We start from the raw sequence: 14483 nt of genomic DNA on the forward strand, positions 1-14483 counted from the left end.
TCGAAGTAGATACAATACAACTCTTATGATAATGTACCAACTTTGGTGTATGGAAAACGAAGTCTTGAGATTCAAAGAGAGTATTAAAAACAATAGAGATTTTAGGGTACATTTAATAATTATTTTACTTTTTTAAAAAATTATTTGTGACATATGTGTATATTTTATATCATTTTACTAGTCACGTAATATTATCCCCATCTAAAATTAATCTATTGCAAGGCATAAATATTGTATGCGTTTAAAAATATCCGTCTTATAATTTTTAATTTTCAAAACATTACAAATTTAACTTTTTATCTTCTCATATATAATAGTATTTTTGTTTGAATGCAAATCAAATTATATTATTTGAATAAAATTTGAAACTTGCTACTATATCTAAAAACACGTACTTTTATTCTATGTTTTAGGTAATGCAGACATTTTATTGTTAGTAAGATAACATAAATTAAATAAGGAAATTTAGATAATGGATAAATAAATAATTCCATTAACACTCACTCGTACTTCCAGACTTCACATTTTGATTTTCACTCATAAAAAATTGGAAAATTGCGGTGGGTAGCAAAAATCTTTTATTTATTTTAAAATATGTCACTTATAACAGTAGTAGTAGTATATATAATATCACACATATCAATAATATATTCGTAGCATATCAGGTATTTATATTAGTAATATATTAGATGTATATCACATACATATTGCACGAACACTCATATCAGTAATATATCAGATGTATATCACATACATATATCATAGATGTATGTCATTTGGGTAAAGTTGTCATTTTAAAATTAGATATTCGTTTTTTTAAGTATTATATTTGGAAGAATTAAATATGATTGTTATTTTACTAATTTTACTAAATATTTTTATCATATTTGGAACTGTCCTAAAGTTGAAATTTTCTAAATTGGAATGCATGGATAAAGTAAAACATGATACTAATTAAAATTATGAATGAAGTGAGAGGATAATATTAGTAGAAGAAAAATAAGTAAGAGGAAAATCGTGGATTATGTATAGAAATTTTGATGAGAAATATTGTGGATTTTTAAACGTGGGAGGTGAGACGGCGTGATGATCGGATCGTGTTGCGATAGAGAGTACCATCAACGGTGACGCCAAAACCATACTTAAGACGTTGACTATTTTTCTTTTTTCTTTATTCCAAAATATATATATATATATATATCCCATTTTAGTTTCTTATTTCCGTTAGTTATGTAATTTCAAAACGTCTATTTTAATAGGGTAGTTTTGTCTTATCCTTCTAAAATATTTATTATAGTATTAATACTTTTAAATTTAAAAGATAGTCATTTGATCCGTTTGTTTGTCTTTTTTTTTTATCTAATTTGTTCAACAATATTATGTTTTGATAATTTTTTTTAGCCATGAAAATGAGTTATATTAAAGGTTTTTTTGTTAGTTATAGAATTTAGGATAAAATACTATTTTGCTTAATTTTTAGTTTTTGTTCATTTGGATTATTCTACTCTCAAATTTTCTATTTTGGTTCATGTTATTTCAATTTTTGTTTATTTTAGTCCATGTTGAAAGATAGGGTCATTGTATTTTTAAAAAAGGATTGTTTTGGTCTCTTCATTTTATTTTCTATCTATTTTTTCTACAACAATTCAACACGACACTATACTCAATATATTTCTTGAAATGGAGACATAACTTTATATTAAAGGATTTTTCTTGTGTATTAAAAATGTGTTAAACTTTATTAATAGTCAAAAAGTTTCTCAGGTAAAAAATCGAAAGTACAATGACTAAAATGAATCAAAGTAAAATGAAGAGGGGCCGAAATAAATATTTTAACGATAAATTAGCCAAAATGAACCCAAACTGAAAAGTATTATAACCTTGGATTTATGTTAGATTTTTTACCAACAAAACTAAACAAATGTTTTCTAGCTAAAACGAACATAATTCAGCGGTGATTGACATATATCTCAATCCCCCATATTTTCTAAAATAGAGAGACCTTTCAAAATAAACAATTCGAAGGATTGAGAAGAAAAAATAGATAAAAGAATTGTTGTTAAAATGTATATACTCAAATGAAAATAAACATTCTATCATTAAAATAGGATTTAAAATGAAAGGAAGATAAAAGGTTTGACGAATGACGTTTCGCTGCGTGGATGGTGCGCTGACTTGGCAAAGAAGGCGTTGCATCCGTTTTCGGTGCTGACTGCTGACTGTGCAGTGAATCACGTTTTTTATTTTATTTTATAAATTAATTTTTGTTATAACTTTTTTTTTTTTTTTTGATAAAAAACTAATATTGTTTGTTGAGGAATAAAATATTTAGATATATTTCTGTCTGTGAGACATGACACCAACGATGGGAGTGAAATAAGTTAAAGACTCGAGAGACAGTTTGAAGATCCTTATCAACATGATATCTGCCCCTACACTTATTTAACATTTTCTTTTCAATTCTTCATTTATTAAGACCAATATTTCTATTTTATAAATTTCCTCTCTCAAAATTAGGGTAATAATTAACTTACCCAAATAAAAATGGAATGCTATAGTATAAAATGTATTCATTAAAAATGCTAGTGCCAATTTATCAAATATTTGATACACTCTTGTTAAAAAAAGTCATTGAAATTTATGTTTTTTAGTTCGATAAATATAGGGTCACTCAATCAATCTCAAAAGAGGAGAAAAATATTTTAAATGTTGAGCTATGCTCCTATTAACATTATATTTTTACTATTTACCTTTAAAACCGTTACAACTAGCTTTAAAAAGTGGTGTAGCTCCATTCATTACCTATGTAATACTAAATTATTGTGAGATTCAAAATTTCGACCTACCGAAGAAGTTGCTAATGATTTAACCAATTAAACTATACTCATATTATAGTTTAATTGGTCAAATCAAACTATTCTCATATTCATGATGGTCACCTATCTTAGGAATTAGTAATTTCTATGTATTTTTCGACATCAAATGTTATAGGGTCAGACGGTTGCCCCTTAAGATTAGTCGAGATGTCGCCCGGACACTCACGGATATAAAAAAAAAAGTGTATATATATATATATATATATATATACACACACACACACTCATATTAACAAATTATTGTTTTTATAGCATGTACCTGCGTTGAAAATTTAAATTTGAAAGAACTAACAACATAAAGTAGATAAAACATTAAAAACCAATATGAAGCTTAACAAAAATTCGAAACTAAAATAAAATAAAACTGAGGAAACTTTTATTGTAATTTTTTATTTTGAAAAAGGACTACTATATCTATAAAGGGGAATATGATCTTTTTGTAATAAAAAAATGGTTAAAAACTTATTTTTTCTTCTCTTAGCTAATCAGCCTATTGTCTCTTTGCCCCCACGAGCCATGGTTAAGTTCATCCTCCTTTTTCACTACATTATAATTTATATCCTATCATATCATATCAATAATAATATATACCTCATTTTCCCTTGATATTGATATAACACCAATAATATTCATGCTAATTAGTTTCATAAAAGATCAATTTTAAGAAATATATAAGAAGGAACACACAACATGTTTATAATATAGTAAAAAAAATTGCAACCTACGTCTATGAAATCATGCCTAAGTTAGAATTATTACAACTTTATGTATAAAATAATAATAATAATAACTGTAACCTGGCTGCACCACCGTCAAGTTCTGAGCTACTTAGAAGAGCGTAGACTATCCATACAGAGTCAAGCACGCTTAAGTTTGGAGTTCTTACGATTGAGTTACCGAAAAGGAATGTGCATATTGTTAGTATAGGTAGTGACTATCCATTCTTTTAAGCCTTTCTTGACTATTCTTCTATAATCTCAGGATCCATTCATTCGGATGTGGTATCGGTTCATTCATGTACTCCTCATCTCTACTCGGGCGTCATAATAACAATAACTTATTAAATCAACTTTTGACCTCCTAATAAAACGTTTAAGATTACAAGAATATATCACGAAATTAGCCCTTTCTTGTGAGGGGAAAAAACCAATTCTCTTTACAAAATTTCTCACACAAATATAAAGGATATTTTAGAAAACATCCATATATCTATATTTATAGATGAAGGATGAGAATTGAAAATGTTGTTCACAAAAAAGAGGAAAACATAAAGGAGTGAATTACTCCATAATGATTGAAATTGATTCAGGAAATTCCATGAATCTATCAATTATCTTTCAATTACAAAACATTATCATTTATACAAAGTAAGGAATCCATTATCCAACCACATGATTGACATATGATGAATCATTTTGAGGCACAACTTCACAAATTGAGGGCTTAATTCAGATAAGTTTAGTTGGCAATTTTTAAGGAAAAGATTCAAAAAATTTGGCCACCAAATCATAAAGTTCAATTGTAAATCTATTTTTCCAGTACATATTCAAATTGGAATAAAGCTAAACAAATAATTAAAAAGTAGTAGTTTAGAGATATATGATATTTATTTATTGTTATTATTATTGTTGTTGTGATGAAGAAAATAAAAAAAAGGAAGAAGAAGAATCTGGATGATGTAAAATAAAGATCGTAGGGCTGTGGTTTGACTTGGGAAATGATAATGAATTTTGTGTACGGAAGTGAGGAGTCGGTTGCAGTAAATGACATGGCCGACATGATCCACGTCAACTCAACGACATGACGTTTTGGAAGTCGTTTTCATTTCTTCCAATACTTTTTTCAACTTTTGTGTTCAATATGGATTTGATTTAGCCAAGAGGAGATTTATAATATGACCGTATCTTGGAGATCTAGTGAAGTAAAATATTTGCGATGACGATATTTAGGTTTTATAAATATGGCAAAATGTTTGAAATAAAATAAAATAAAATATTAAGTATACAACATTCATCTAAGTATATCGTTTGTATATCAACTTTCATTTAGGTATATCGTTGGTACATCAACATTATTCATAATTAGGTATATTAGTGTTATTGATTCCTTTAATAATATAACAAATCAAATATATCGATGATATAACAACATTCATATTAGGTATAGAAGGCAAACATTTGATAAAAATTTGTGAACAACACAATACAATTCAATAAAAAAAATGCTGAACACAGTAAAGATAAGTAATATATCACGTATGTCATTGATATATTAACATTTATATCAGATATATTGTTGGTATATCAACACTCATAATCAGTTATATCATTGATATATCATTATTTACTCCGTGTTTATTAAGGATATATTTACTTTTATTTCTTCGGCATGAGTTGGATCTCCAAATTTTGCTACTAATATTTTAGAACTTTTTGCAAGCGCGGAGTGAAAAACTCCTTAAATTGAGGACCAAGCAAGCACAACATTGAAATTCAATAACCTATAGGGAATTCTTTTGAAATATGATAATTAAATAGACATAATTATCAAAGTTTAGACATCAAACTTGTATAATTCAACTTTTAATATATGAGTTTATTAATTTCAATCTTGAACTTATATTTCAATCCATTATATTATTATTATTTTTTTATTTTTTTATGAACTACGGGGGTCGCAAATCCAAGTTGTTATAATATATCATTTCTTATAATCTGAAAACATATTTTACACAAAACTTTCCAATTTGAGACCATAAATTTGGGCCTAAATAAAACTGAGTGAAACCTCTCCCTTTCAAGATGTTTGATTTGCGAGCTAAGTAAATTTAGTCCAACAAATATGTACCATATGTCTTTAAATGATGTAAATTATAGATTATTTCACTCGTAAAGAATATTTTCCTAATTTTTATTTTAACAAAATAAGTTATTATTGAAGAAGTTTGGTTTGGTTTCACTGAAAATCTTAGGAAAAAAAAAGGAAGAAGTAATGGCAGATTGGGTATTAGATCAATAATCCAATTAATTTCATTGAATGTAATGAATAAGAAAAAACATGTTTTGTGGGCCTTTCTAAAAATTTGGTTTTTGGAAGTTGTGATCCAAGTAGCCCTAAATCTAAAATCACAATCCACAAAAGTTTTGAGCCCTATTCAAACCACAAATCCAAAAGTTGAAAAAATCAATGAATATGGATTTATTTTCAGAAAGTATAGGAAATAGAGCCTCTAGAATTACTATTTTTTACTATTTCATTTGTTTTTTCAGAAAAATTAAATTCTTAACTATAATAATTGTTAAATCTTACATATATATCTAATATCTATATGTTTTAATTATGTCCATCTTATGTTATTAAGTGTGATTTAAGGTGTATTTCTATACGATTATCTAAAAAAAAAAGTGTATTTCTTTAAATGTGAATTTCATTTATGCTTACAATTATGAATGAAACCCATATTTAATCTATTCATGAAAGAGATAAAAATAGAAGGATAAGGTCCTTCTATTTTCCCACAAGGAACAAAACTTAGGCTTTTGAGTTTTGGGTATGCTATCATCTCGATCATGAGTTTCCTATCCTTAGAGTAGGGAAGAATTAAAATCCTAATGATTCATAGCTTCGTATTATAATTTTTTTAGTAGAAGCTTCACATCGAGTGCACTAGATCTGTTCCAAAATTTTTTTGTTCTTTCTAACCATTTGTCAATTTAAATTAAGAAGGTGTTGAATCAATAAGAGATGTGTTTTTTATCAAACAAATTATATTCAGTAATGACCTCCCAATTATTAATAATAAAATAATGTATATAATATATATCAAATATATATTCAAAGAATGGTGCTTACAAAAAGAAATACAAAATATTGAGATTTTAGTTTTTGGTGATTAGTTTTCAATTAAGAAATAAAAATATATGATAAATAATGCAAAAAGATTTCTTAAACGTTTTGTAATTTTCAATTGCGTATTAATTATCTCCTATTTGATTAGTATTTAGTTTTTTTTTTTTTCCCCGAGAACATGAAAGTTTGCAGTTGCACAGTTTTTAACTGCACTTGAAAACAAAAAGCACATTCAAATACAAAGCAGATGGGGTTACAATTATTACAGGAAAATCAAGAGGTTTCCTACATGTGGGTATTTTCACCGCCTTTCAATTCCATTCGATAATCATTTTGTTTTTAGCTTTTGAAAATGAAGCGTACGAACACTATCTATTGTTCATATCGTTATCTTTTAAAAAATTTCAAAATCTACTTCTAAAAGTAATAATTTTTTAAGAAATGCTGTCATAACAACCTTCATCGTTAGCCCATTGGCCTAAAGGGTCAAAAGGTAAAAAATTTAGAAGGTATGAGTTCAAACTTCATGATGACTAATTTCTTACGTGTTTTTTTGACAACTAAATGTAGTAGGATCAAACTGTTGTTCCGATGATTGTTGTTTGAGATATATTTGTAATTAATGTTGGGGTTAAATTGAGGTATGGTAATCATATGAAGGTGACAGTGAACTATTTGTTGGGGAATTTGGGGAAGAAATATTCAAATACAGTGGGAGTGGTGGATCTTGGTGGTGGCTCTGTCCAAATGGCTTAAGCAATCTCAGAAGATGCAGCTGCTCGGGCTCCAAAGCCACCACAGAATCAAGACTCTTATCTTCAACACTTTTATTTCAAGGGCACTAAATATTTCCTCTATGTTCACAGGTTTCTCTTTCTCTCTCTTAATTACCACTAGTTAATTAAGTAGGATTAAGATTTAATTGGTTCTTTTGACTGGATGGATTCAAGATAAGATCATATTAGCTAAAAACGAAATCTGTATACTTTTCGGAAAATGAAGTTTTGTATCCTTTCACTGATGTCATTATGGTGTGAAATTATGCATCTTACCTTCGTATTATTAAAGATTCCACGTTGAAAAGGATATGAGCTACTCCTCTTATTGTCAATTGATTTTGAAATGGTCTCTCGATAGAGGAGGAAGGAGCGAGAAGCAATATTTTCAGTGTATCGAGAAGCGTAATTTCACGTTGCATGTGATATAAGTAAAAGGATATAAAACCCGAGTAATATATCAACTTAATTAATTATCTATTTGTTTCTCAGACTTTTTGTTTTTATCTGATTTTTTGACTGCAGTTATTTGAATTATGGCTTACTGGCCGCCAGAGCTGAGATCTCGAAAATAACCAAAAATTCATCCAACCCTTGCATCTTGGCTGGTTATCAAGGTTAATTAAAACCATCCCTTTTTATTATTATTTTTAAATGAGGCTGTTTTAATAAATTAAAATTTTTTGGGTGTAGGTTCATACAAATATCAAGGAAAGGAATACAAAGCATCCGCATTTCCACAGGGAGCAAGCTTTGAAGGGTGCCGGAGAGTTGATATTGAAGGCTCTGAGTGTGTACAAACCGTGTAATTACACCCGCGGCTGCACTTTCGACGGAATTTGGAACGGCGGCGGCGGCGGCGGCAACCGCAATCTCTATGTTGCCTCCTCCTTCTACGGCATGGCAACCAGGGTTGGGTTTCATCATATCCAAACTCTTAATTTACATCAAAATCCTAACCCTAACTCTAACCCCAACAAACCACTTTTTTTACAGGAAGAAAATTAATTAAATGATTCATCTAAAAATCTGTTTTTTAATTTTTTTAAATAAAATAATGTTTTTAGTCCTTTGTAATAAGCACTATTACAAAAGATCTTTCAAACATACTCATTACTCTAAATATTATAGTTTAGATCTTCTCCTATATCTATCAAAAAAACAAACCTCTTGTGTGAGACTCGGTGGATAGGAAAATGTTGTTCATTAACTTGAGCTTTTGAGTTTCGTGGTGATATAAACTTTTTTTTTATTTTATTAAGAAAAATGGAAAATAAGTAGATAGGGCTGACAAAAATTTCTAATTTCCTATTTTCTCAAATTTTAAATTAAGGAAAAAGCCAACATCTGAGATGAAAAGTAATTTTTTAAATAAAATAATTAATTAAACTTATTATATTATTTTTGTTTTTAAAAAAATATTATTTATGATTTTGAAAAAGTGAAAAACCTAGGAGATAATTGAAAATGAAAAATGAGAAATGAGAAATAAAGAATTGTTCCAAAACAATTCTTTCTAAGAGACGGGAATGTAAATAGAAAAGATTCGTCCAACCCCTTGCATATTAGCTGGTTATCAAGGTTTATAATATTCAAAATTTTGTTTCATCACCATTTTTGTTCTCTCTATATCAAATGAATTTAATTGGTCAAGAACTCCCTCAATCTATTCCAAAAATATGTTAGTTTGATTTAGTGAAATAATCTACTGTTTTATAACTATTTTGTTTAAGATTCAGTTTGTTTTTCTATAATTTTATTAGTGAATTCTTCACCTCTCTTGAAAACCCATGTGAAATCCTAACAAAATTTCAAAAACAAAACTAATTTTGTTCTTTGAGAATGGTGCAGTGACAAAGGTTCTGGGCCTTGTGATCATGTGATCATCATGTCAGCATTGAAAAAACTTCGCATTGTTAAGGTCCTCAAATAATTTATTCTATCTCCTCCATCAGGATCAAGCTTCAGAAGGTGCAAGAGAGTAATAATGGAAGCTTTGAGAGTGAACAAACCCTGTAATTACATACTGTACTGTTTATCGTCTTAATTCTGACACATACTGTGTTTATTAATGATTATTTAGACCAGTTTCATCGGCTCGAGTGAACTGGTGGCCGAACTTCGGGCGGCAGATTTCAAGAGGACCGGAGAGCGCGATTGCAGAACCAAATATGCAGATGCGAATGGCGCATTCCCAAATCTCAATGAGGAAGATTTGACATTCGTTTGCATGGACCTGGTTTAAATCTTCATCGACATTCTTTTGTTATGGTTTATCTAAAAATATTATTTGATATTGACATTTTGTTAAACATTAAGTAAGAGTTTGACATTTCTATCAAACATCAATTTCTGAAACTTTAATTAATTATATGGTTTCATCAACCAAACTACACCATTTTTACCTTCACTAAAAATGGCGGTGAAATTTAAACAAAAAAGTCGATAGTTATAAGGATGCTTCAAATTATTTATGATTTGCTTACTATATTTTAAAAAGTCTAAATATATATATATAATATGTTATCTTATCTTTATTATTTTACGAACGTCGAGTGAAAGCCAATGCATTTTTCGAATGGGTTTTGAAAAAAAGGCCTACCCATTGACAGAAGATGTTGAAGTTGCGCTATCTTCCGGTCGGAGACAAGAGATGGATGTCACTAGGCTTTCGCTTCTATCCACACATTTAAAATAAGTTTCAATCCTATCTTATTTGTATTGGATTCTTTTAATCAAACTATTATTTACTACAAATATTACAGTCAATTGATGCATGATAATGTAATAATCACAATAATATAGTCACTAATCTATCTAAATATGTGTTTTTTTCTTTCTTTTTACTGAATTAGAAATACAATATGTTTTAATTTAGTGAAATAAAAAGATTCAAGAGGGTTTTTTCTTTCTTTTTTCTTCTATGTGTGTGTATTTTTCAGGTGTTAACACCAATAAAAGAATAACATTGGTGCAGCCCATTCATCTACCTAAAATAAACCTTCACCCTATAAAAATAATATATCTTCCTTTATGAATTATGCTTATGGGTTTGTTTTGAGTTTGGAGTACATGTAATAATCCTTCTTTAATATAAGCTATTTTGGAAAATAATTTCAGCATCTTTCTACTAGACATGCCTTGGTAATTATATGTATGAATTTACCTAATTAGTTGTGCATTCTTGTATCTATATTTTTTATGTGTTGTATCTATTATTATGTTGACGAGATATAAAAGATGTCCTTAACCGTTGTCTTAGTTTTAAAAATATTTTACTATGGTGATCTTTTGAATTAACAAACTAGTTAATATAATTGAAGTATAATTCAACTAGTTAAGACATTTATCCCAACTAAAAATTTGTGAATTTGGATTTTTCTACCATGTGCTATACTAAAAAAATTAATAATTAAAGCAGTTAAATTTTGTTTACCATAATTTACATATACGAAAGTCTCTTGATTACATGGCGATAGGCCTTCGCAAGTTTGTGACATAGACATGTATTCATTGCAATTACTTACATTCTAGTCATGTTGCTTAGGATAATTTCACATGTTAAGGTATTTCTTATTTGATAGAATGTACAATCTTATTTTAACAAACTTGTTCCTCAGAAAAGTGGTATTTTCATTTTTAGTGTATAAAATGGTACCTTGAAATTTGAATATTTAGGTTTGTTGAGTTTTTAATGAGATGAAAAATTGGAATAATTGGAAGAAAAAAGGGGTTTTTTTTTTAGTTCATTCTTCGAGCATAATTAAAAAAAAAAAAAACTACATTCTTATTCTAAGGTCTAATAATTCAGCATGTTGTTGCAATTGAAACTATTTACAAAATTTCTTAACATAATAGTATTGGTTTCATTTGTTTCAATGCTTCTAATTTACATTTCGCTTTTCTTTATTTTATTCGAGAAACTTCTATTTCCATTTTATTTTCATAGTTGGCTCTGAAATTATATTTTTAAAATTAGGTATTTTGTTTTTTAAGCATTTAAAAAAGAAATGGTTATGGTACTCAAAGTAGTCGTTTATTTTTGTATTTTATTTTACAACAAGACGAAATTATCAATGAGAAAAAAAAATCTTTTTATTATTTTAAGTAACAAAATTGGAAAACATTGCTCTCGTTGAGAGTCGAACTCAAGACCTCCCGCTTACTAAACGGGTGCTCTAACCAACTGAGCTACGAGAGCTTATATGCCTCCTTTCTTAAAACATTTAATGGCATTTCGAGAAAGCTGCCTTTTTCAAATGCATGATTTTCTTAGTAAAAATGCTTTTCAAATTTATCTTTAGTCACCACTTATTAGGCTAAAAAAAACTCTCCAAGTTTAACCTATATTGGGATTTTCTTGTGTTGTTTTTTAGTTCGATAATTAATTTATAGGGTAGAAGATTGAACCGATAGCTCTCTTCATTTTTCAAGGATAGCAGTAGCTGAGACAAAGCCCACTTTCTTCGCTCCATGAACAATAAAAATCTCATAGAATTGAGAATGAAGTTTTCATCCCGTACATGTCAAATAATGAATTAGTAAACCTTCAACTTAAAGAGGGTAATTTATATCCAATCTATCAGTCATACTTAAAATAATTAAGTTTATTTTTTAATCCTAATTATTATTATTTTTAAAAATTATTTAATAAAAACCAACAAATAGGTAAATGAACTTTTTTTACTGATATGATAAGTACGTGTCATATGCTAAATGGACATATATTTGTAGATATAGTATGCAAAATTTTAACTTTCAAAATTGATTCAAATTTATGTTAGATAATCAATAAAGAATAAACAACAAAACCTAAACTAATTTTTTGTACTAATTAAAATACTAAAACATTTAAAAGTTCAAAAGAGACTATAACACACAGCATTTGAAACTCATAACATAATTTCATCAAAATTTTAGATGCTAAAATAACGTAGTTATCATCCACTATTACACGAGCGTCATCACATATAAAGTTAACTCAAGTGTCACATTTGGTCTCTCGTAATCAGAATTTATAATTATACGTTTGACAAATACACACACGAAAACAAACAAACACACGTAGATGAATCATATCTGATATTATGAAAGCATCGATTCTTCCAAATTATAGGCATATTGGGGAAATTTTTGGTTGAGGCATTTCGTCGAACAGTTTGAGGTCACGTGAGTTTGGACCAGGCTTTGTCCCCCTTTACCACTATTCAGCAATTCCATTGACAGAACTTCAACTTTTTTTTTTTTCTTTTATAAGAAATTATCATTATAACTTCACCAACTTGGCAACCCCATCATGGTGTTTGGGCCAACGCAAGACAACACAACACATCCAATTACCACTTCCCCCTTTTTTAAACATCAAAAACCCACAACTCTCCATGTAATGCAAACAAGAGAGAAGTGGGTGACCCATTTACTTTCTCTAAGTGCTTGGGGAACCATCACTTCCAATTTAATAATGTTGCATGTTGAAGCAAGAAAAAAAAAGTCCAACTTTTCCACAAAGCTAAGAGAGAAAAAGAAAGTACCTTGCAAAAGAGGGCTTGTTGATTTCAAAGAATAAATTAAATCCCAAAATTGTGATAATCGTATCATCTGATAGAGATACCACAGTTGGTAAGCATTTATGAAATTTTTTTAAAAATATATAGTTTCTATCTTTTACAAACAGAAGTCTAAAGTTAATTAAGTATGTCAGACTTGACTTGAAGTAGTTTTAAATTATTTTATGTTGGTTACATCACATAGATTTTATGAGAGAACATGTGAACGAAAACAATATATTTGATAAATTACTGAAACTTCACTTTGGTTGAAAAATATATTATCTATTAAAAATGATAAGTTAACTTTCTTTCTTTTCTACGTAAAATATATTCCACGTTGGTTTGATTTTGTCGAATGATTCAAGAAACTCTCCCTCTAGACTACTAGAAGAAATATGATAACATATATTACCTAATTTTTTAAAGAAAATTATTTGATCATGAAACTTACCAATAAATTAAAAAGAAAGGGCACTTCAATAATGGTTGAAATATATATAATTAGTTTAATCATGGGAGAAGATCTTATCATTCCTTCTTTTTTTTTTTTTTTCCTTAGCATGAATTTGTTTTGTATAAATGAGAGAGGTTGTGCACTTTGAAGGGTCTATCTTCATTCCAAATCTTTCAATAAAAATATACAAATAATGGGATATTGTAGAGAAAATGGAATGGTCAAAGGCTCAAAGCAGTAGATTTAGCTTTCCCACCATTAACATATTTTATAAACACTTCTTTTCTTGAGATGAGGAATCCAAACTTTCCTTTTTCTTTCTTCTTTTTTTTTTTTTGTTCTTACTTTGTGGCTACCAAACAAATTAACAAAAAACTGATGGAGAAATGTTGTATTTACAGTCAGCAAAGCAACAACCATTTGAGAGCAATTGCACCACTTCTCTCTTTCTTCCTCTCTAATCCTCAATTAATTATATCAGACCCATTTCTGGAAATATTGGATCATGTACCTTCTGATCTCAAAAATTCAAACAGCCATTTTAGGCTAAAGCTCTTGTTTGATAATTATTGAATGCCATATATCATATTTGACCAAGTTTTTTGTTACCCTATTGGTAATGTAAATGTTCACATGCAACACTATAGGTGAGATAATGAGTTTACGAAAAGAGAGCTCTCCATCCAAGACGAAGTGGCTATCATATAAGATAACCGATGTGTTAATACGTCCAACTAAAACTATCTTTTCATGGAACATGATGTAAGAGGAGGCGTACCAGTTTGAAGGGGTCATTTCGGTCCAAGAAATCTTGGGATGACTTGTATGTCACATGATAGCTATATGACATCTCTTGAAGGGTTGGTTTGACAATAAATCGTCATGCACTGTGAATAGGTAAAGAGTGTCCTACCACAATTAATAGTGTAAATTAATGTGAATAGGACTAGAATCTAGAGGGTATAGTTTATAATGGTAT

General features: G+C 28.7%; 1 protein-coding gene and 1 non-coding gene across 2 annotated transcripts; one reads left to right on the plus strand and one right to left on the minus strand.

Moving 5' to 3' along the window:
• The first annotated feature begins 6972 nt into the window (after positions 1-6972).
• LOC148213354 (putative apyrase 2) lies at positions 6973-9746 on the plus strand. Its single transcript, XM_088124023.1, has 3 exons — positions 6973-7020; positions 8195-8413; positions 9585-9746. The coding sequence occupies exons 1-3, from the start codon at positions 6973-6975 to the stop codon at positions 9744-9746; spliced, it is 429 nt and encodes a 142-aa protein (XP_087980149.1).
• Positions 9747-11628: 1882 nt separating this feature from the next.
• On the minus strand, positions 11629-11702 carry TRNAT-AGU (transfer RNA threonine (anticodon AGU)). The gene has a single exon. It is a non-coding gene; the product is annotated as a tRNA-Thr (tRNA).
• Between the last annotated feature and the right edge of the window lie 2781 nt (positions 11703-14483).

This window comes from Momordica charantia, assembly GCF_013281855.1.
Source record: "Momordica charantia cultivar OHB3-1 chromosome 1 unlocalized genomic scaffold, Mcharantia_2.0 BLBB01000001.1, whole genome shotgun sequence".
NCBI lineage: Eukaryota > Viridiplantae > Streptophyta > Magnoliopsida > Cucurbitales > Cucurbitaceae > Momordica > Momordica charantia.

Bases quoted from the DNA above. Each gene is read 5' to 3' on its own strand.
- LOC148213354 (XM_088124023.1), top strand. From the start codon at position 6,973: ATGGGGTTACAATTATTACAGGAAAATCAAGAGGTTTCCTACATGTGG. The intron at 7,021-8,194 runs GTATTTTCACCG...TTTTGGGTGTAG, and splicing joins AAGAGGTTTCCTACATGTGG to GTTCATACAAATATCAAGGA. The intron at 8,414-9,584 runs GTTGGGTTTCAT...ATGATTATTTAG, and splicing joins TCTACGGCATGGCAACCAGG to ACCAGTTTCATCGGCTCGAG.